The 5,884-nt window shown below is 39.8% G+C and overlaps 2 protein-coding genes across 3 annotated transcripts; one reads left to right on the top strand and one right to left on the bottom strand.

Moving 5' to 3' along the window:
- Window positions 1-268: 268 nt before the first annotated feature.
- Window positions 269-4,096, top strand: LOC145223245 (sterile alpha motif domain-containing protein 3-like). Of its 2 annotated transcripts, none has more exons than XM_080089635.1 (8): window positions 269-1,082; window positions 1,945-2,157; window positions 2,294-2,441; window positions 2,518-2,608; window positions 2,665-2,802; window positions 2,918-3,116; window positions 3,212-3,346; window positions 3,504-4,096. In XM_080089635.1, exons 2-6 carry the CDS (start codon window positions 1,959-1,961, stop codon window positions 3,104-3,106), a joined length of 765 nt encoding a protein of 254 aa, XP_079945761.1. In that variant the 5' UTR covers window positions 269-1,082; window positions 1,945-1,958; the 3' UTR covers window positions 3,107-3,116; window positions 3,212-3,346; window positions 3,504-4,096. The 2 variants fall into 2 exon arrangements, with proteins under 2 accessions (XP_079945761.1, XP_079945762.1); XM_080089636.1 differs by lacking the exon at window positions 269-1,082 and adding an exon at window positions 1,141-1,608.
- On the bottom strand, window positions 4,025-5,876 carry LOC145223240 (uncharacterized). Its single transcript, XM_080089624.1, has one exon. It carries the CDS (start codon window positions 5,359-5,361, stop codon window positions 4,213-4,215), a length of 1,149 nt encoding a protein of 382 aa, XP_079945750.1. The 5' UTR covers window positions 5,362-5,876; the 3' UTR covers window positions 4,025-4,212.
- Window positions 5,877-5,884: the final 8 nt, after the last annotated feature.

Genomic DNA, 5,884 nt, shown 5'->3' on the forward strand with positions numbered 1-5,884 from the left:
GAAGTCTGTCAGACTGCAGGTCAATCAGTCCCATCTGAACATCACTGGGTGCATTCTCCACACTGCGGGTAAAGGGAGAAGAATCCATTTGCATTTCACTCTCAACTTATATAAGCTATTGCTGCCAGGCATACACTGTAAATTGAAATGGTGGAAAACAAAGGGTGGGGAAAATACACCATTTTAAGACCAAATTTCCACCCTCCTATAGTATTGGTGTAAATACCAACCCTCAGTTCTCACGAGTTTGGGTATATGCGCAAAGGTATTTTAAAAGACGCGGTAACACATTGCTAATCGTTCGAAACAATTTGGGTACTGCAATAACTTGCAATTAGGCGGTCAATACGGGATTTAGATCATTTGGTGCTAGGATTTCTCTTCCGATTTCATTGCGGTCAAGGTTTGGAAATATGTTCAAGCCGTGGAAATACGACATTGGAGGTTTGGAATTGTATTTACTCTAGTATAAATGATTACTATACTGACAAATAAACCAGGTAGTATATTTGTATTTAAACAACGCATCTTTTTACAACAAACCTTCCTATAACTGCAGTCCATGTAACGTAAGTTGAAATATTTTTTCAGAAGTTTAAGGCAGATGTTAGTACCCTACATGTTACTTTTACGTTCTAAGAGCGAAATCCGTAGCAGCAATGTATGGCAGTCGCGACTTAGAACTGTAACCAAACGAGCCAGTGGCATTTTTTAAAAAAAACATGCACATTTATCACGCTGGATCTCATCAACGCGACGTATGCATGATATACAGTATACATCATAATATTAGGGGAGTAGGTAGAAATACGAGTATAATTAAAATGAACAAATCACCGGTGAAAAAGTTTTCATTGTTAGTGAAGCTTTAGCAACACAGCAAGATATAGATTGTCGCATAACAATTCCAATTGTTACATCAGACAGAATTCTGGGATCGCCCAAGCTGAGTTGCAGGGGCATGTTTGTTTTATTATGACGTTTGCGGTAAGCCACACCTAGAGTACAGCTTGCGCAGACGCCACGTTTTGTGCCGATTTGGAGGATTTGGAGTTTGGTTGCGGATCGGAAACAGTTTTAAGGTTTGTTGGTTATACTTTTTGTTCACCTTGCAAACTGACCAGTAACTGGATGCATATTAAAGTTTTTAAAATGTATGGAGTTGTGTAGTAGACCTGTGTATCTCTAACCTATTTTATTGCGTGACCAAGTCAACGTTTTTTCAGAAAAAAATGGTCCACTTTCTCATCAGTATGGCTAGCAGGTCTTGATAATTGGCACATCAGCACTTTACAAACTACTATATGGCCCACAAGCTAATTAGTTCAGAAACACTGGTGCAGACAATACTGCTTGTCCATTAGTTTTTGGTTTATTTTATATGCATTTGGTAATTGTTGGTTTTGTGGATTGGTTGTGTTAAGTATAAAAATACCTTTTAAAATTATATGTATCAGCAATATAGAGTCAACCTGTAGGTTCATTAAAAGTGAGTTGTGTATGTTGTTTTTCTTGCAACTGATAAAGTATGTACATTTGAAGACAAATCTCAGATCAAAATAAAAAAACAATGTAAGCTGGAATTTTATGTCCACATGAAACTGAAACGTGTGTTTCCCAATGCATTTCTAAAAAAAACTCCTTTAATATTCAAGAAATGAACATCATCATGTCACTGTGCCGCCATTGTGTTGCACAATAAACTTTTGCTCCAGAAAGTATTCTTCACCAAACCAAAGGGTGTCAAAAATATTTTACATTTCGGTTTAAATGGTGGTGTTATAGGGGTTTCGTAAAATATGACATGTTTAATTTCCAAACGTTTCAGTCAGTGCTTATGTAATGTGCAAGAGCATTCTCTGAAATGTTTAGATAATAATTTAGGTTGCTTTTTATCTCCTGTATCATCCTTGTTACTGTCATTAAGGTTATTTTTGTTCGCAGATTAAAAAGTAAATATGGAATATCATGTGACCTGTGGTGAGAGAAAAGTGATATTAACCTGCATATCAAAACTGGATGTGACCAATCAAATTGAGACTACATTCAATATCACCCATCCATTCTCAATTCAGCTTTACTCACAAATGTTTAATGACTGGGTGGATGTAGATAATCCAACAGATTTGCCAGAAAGTGGCAAACTTCTTGTCAAAGGTATTTGCATGTAATACAATACATCAGTTGCTTAGAAATATGCGATTAAATAATTGTTTGCCGGAGATACAAAATGATAATGAGACTGCAACACATCTTTCATCCTCATCTTCACTTTCAACTACATCTCCCTCAGTAGAAACTGATGGATGGTTGGTTACATACAAGCTTCCAAAACTCATTGGTGATGCTTTGGAAGATTGCAACTCTCCAAGCAAACTAACCAACAAAATTAGGAGCAAAATTGTTCAACTCATCTGTGATTCAATTTTACCACATAATATGTGAGTGTGATAGTTTGTTTGAAAATAGCCTGTAATGTACACATTAAATATTACTTACTGTAAAAATTAATTACAGGTACCCATCACCCATACAAATGAGAACAGTATTAATGGAATTAGTAAAGGCATATCCAGTATTGCAAGATCAAAACAGTAGCAGTCCAATAGTAAGTAGGTGTGAGATTTCTGCCCAGCACAGTACTGATTTTGGTTTGTTTTGTAGAGCACATGGGTTTGTAGTTTGCGACAAAGATTTAAAGACATAAGAAGACCCCTTCATTCAGATGTGCAAATTGCTGCTATGAAAATAAAGTATGGCGGTCGAGAAAGGCAGGATTCTTCAAGGAGGTTGTTTAAAGATGTGAGTATGTACATTTATTTATTAAAAGTTTTCTAGGTTTAGCAAGTTTGATAGGTTTATTTTCAGTTAATCACCAAAAGTGAGGTTATGTTCCAAATTGTGTGTTTGCATACAGAGTTTTGAAGATGAGGAATCCGTTGCACTGCATTCTAAAATAGCACAATTGGAGCTGGCCAAACCACATCCAAGTCATGATTTAATAGAAGACTGCCATAAGTGTACATTCGATTTTCGAAGAAATATCATTGCAAGAGGTGCAGCAAGTAATGACATTTTAGACCATGCAGTTTCCAACACTTCATGAAATCAATTTGGTAGGTGGATCTTTTCACATTATATTTAATGTACCCATTTTAATGTAATAACCATTTTATTGAAATTGGAATGTCCAGTGATTTGTCTGTTTCAGATATTTTTGGCAACAGAATTGATTTTTAAAGTAGATGTATTGCAAACATTCATGGAAAAATTTGGTAACCAAAAATGCTGCAGAGACTGGAGAATCTTATTAAACCTAATCATAATCACCAAGTACATTTCACAGGTATATATTAATTTAAATTTTATGTTTTAAAATATGTGTACGGTTTAAGCAATGGGTGATGTACCAATAATATTTTTATTGTTAAATTGTAATTGACTTTGAAATGATGCTAATTTGCACAAATGCTGTGGGTTATAACTTGTTTTATGATATGCAGGAGGATGAAAGAATACTTGGTGTTTGTTGGTGGAAAGAAGTTATGTGTTGCACCTAATTTGCCACAAGCCGTAGTTGCAATAATCTGCAGCTATTGGGTGTTCGACATTTGCTTTCCGAAACAATTGGTCAAGTCTCTACAACTTTTCTGCTGTATTCTAAATTTACCACTGAAAAATCGCCACATTGGTGTACAGCGTGTTTCAAACAAGCTGTAAGCGAAGTGCAAAGTAAATTTTGTGAAACCTGTTTTGCAAATAAATTTTGTGAAACCCTGTTGTACTGGAACACCTTTGCAGGTGGAGATACCGACACCCTATAGTGGTGCAGACAGCTGAGTGGTGGTTGCCACCAAGGGGGGTAAATTCACACCTACTATGGTGGAGTTTACAGGTGGAACTTACCACCTTCGTTATCTAAAGGTGGGAAGCAACTCCACCCTAGGTTGGAGTTTGTGGACCACCAATTTTGGTGTTAGTTTCCACGACTACCATTTACAGTGTAGTATCAGGTTTAAAGAGCTCTTCTGGCAAATGTGATTTTTATTCCGACGTTTCGACGTCCTATACAGGTCGTCTTCATCAGGGTAAATAACACTGAATGCGACTTGAACAGTGCACGATAAACAAAGCAAAAAAGGAAAAAAAGAATAGAACGCAAGCACGTAACAACGCAATGAAAACACCGCGCGATAACAAATGATTGACCCTCTAATCTTTAAGCAGGTGCCTGTAGCACCCTGGAAGCATCACGTCTGTTTTGATGTTCATTGTGTTGACCCGTTGGTGAATATTCCATGACTCAAGAAATAGTCTTTTCCTGTAGTCAGGCTCCCGGGCCACAACAGAAGCCGCATTGAAATCAATACGGTGGCCTTGTGATACCGCGTGATTGGACAGGGCCGACTTCTTTGCGTCGCTGTTGGCAACATCCCGCTGATGTTCTTTTCGGCGGGTGTTGAGTGACCTTCCAGTCTCCCCGATATATATTAACGGACACTCGGCGCAGGGAATACAATATACAACACCACGTTGTTCAAGGGTGTCGATTGGATCTTTCGGGTGACTCAGTAGCTTGCGGAGAGTATTGGCAGGTTGGACGCCAACCGCTACGCCGAAGTCACGCAACATACGCCGTAGAATATCCGTCAATTTCGGTATGTACGGAAGTGTCACAAAACCCTCTGTTTTTGGATGGGTCACCCGTTTGGGACACGTTGCCCGTACATCACGGAGAATCCAGTTGGGGTAGCCGTTGTATTTCAAGGCTTTGCGAAGCTTAGCCAGTTCCGCCTCGCAGTCGTCGCTATGAGTGCACAAGCGTCGTGCCTGATCTTTTAGGGAACGAACCACCCCTCTTTTCTGGTATGTGGGGTGATGAGATCGAAAATTGAGATACCTGCCGGTACTCGTTGGCTTGTGGTACACTCTCGAGTACAAGACGCCGTCATCGGTTCTTGTGACTTGAACGTCTAAAAATGCAAGACAGTTTACCGATTGGAGTTCCATGGTAAACTGAATGCCTGGTTGCGCCTCGTTGAGATGCTGTAAAAATGCCTCAACCTTGTTCTTAGCAATGACACAAAAAATGTCGTCAACATATCGCCGCCAGAATCTTGGTGGGTTGGCAAATGTTGATAAGGCTTTTTCCTCAAGCGCTTCCATTGTCATGTTTGCGACAACCACGGAGACCGGGGAACCCATCGCTGTGCCTTGAACCTGTTGGTAAAAGCTTCCCCTGAATGTTAAAAAGGATTGCTGCAAGCAAATCCGCAAACCGTCCACAATATCCAACGGGACCCATGGTGTTCTGTCTTTAAGGCTATGGTCGTTTAAAATCCTGGATGACGCGATGTCCATCGCCAATTCCACAGGAACACTTGTAAAAAGTGACACGACTTGCAAACAAACTTGCAAACTGCCTTCGCACACACAGAATGGGTCAAAGCAACCTCAGTAACACCGAGCACCAAGCGATCCGAAGTTTAAGGTTAAATGAAGATATCTCGATCTTACCCGCAGACAAAGGTAACTGTACTGTCATCATGAACCGCCCAGATTACGACAAGAAAATGCCACAGAGAGGCAATGCATTTCTGAAGCCGTATTCCATCAACTGCATAGCACGGACGGCTCCGCTCCGCGCATCTACGGCTTACCAAAAATACACAAGGAAGGCATCCCTCTGCGACCAATCGTTTCGTTTGTTGGTACTCCAACCTACAATCTTGCGAAGTACCTAGCGAAAGTTATTTCTCCGCTCGTGGGCAATACGGAATGGACTGTTTCGAACTCGTCCAAGTTTGTTCAAGAGATAGCACAGTTGCCGCCCCTGTCCAACGAAGAGTTAATGGTGTCGTATGACGTCGTGTCACTTTTTACA

The sequence above is a fragment of the Phallusia mammillata genome, chromosome 4 (assembly GCF_965637545.1).
Source record: "Phallusia mammillata chromosome 4, kaPhaMamm4.hap1.1, whole genome shotgun sequence".
Taxonomy (NCBI): domain Eukaryota; kingdom Metazoa; phylum Chordata; class Ascidiacea; order Phlebobranchia; family Ascidiidae; genus Phallusia; species Phallusia mammillata.

Coding starts and splice junctions, on each gene's coding strand:
- LOC145223245 (XM_080089635.1), top strand. CDS start 1,959: ATGGAATATCATGTGACCTGTGGTGAGAGAAAAGTGATATTAACCTGC. Junction 2,158..2,293: donor TGGCAAACTTCTTGTCAAAG/GTATTTGCATGT, acceptor CATCTCCCTCAG/TAGAAACTGATGGATGGTTG. Junction 2,803..2,917: donor CAAGGAGGTTGTTTAAAGAT/GTGAGTATGTAC, acceptor GTTTGCATACAG/AGTTTTGAAGATGAGGAATC.
- LOC145223240 (XM_080089624.1), bottom strand. CDS start 5,361: ATGGACATCGCGTCATCCAGGATTTTAAACGACCATAGCCTTAAAGAC.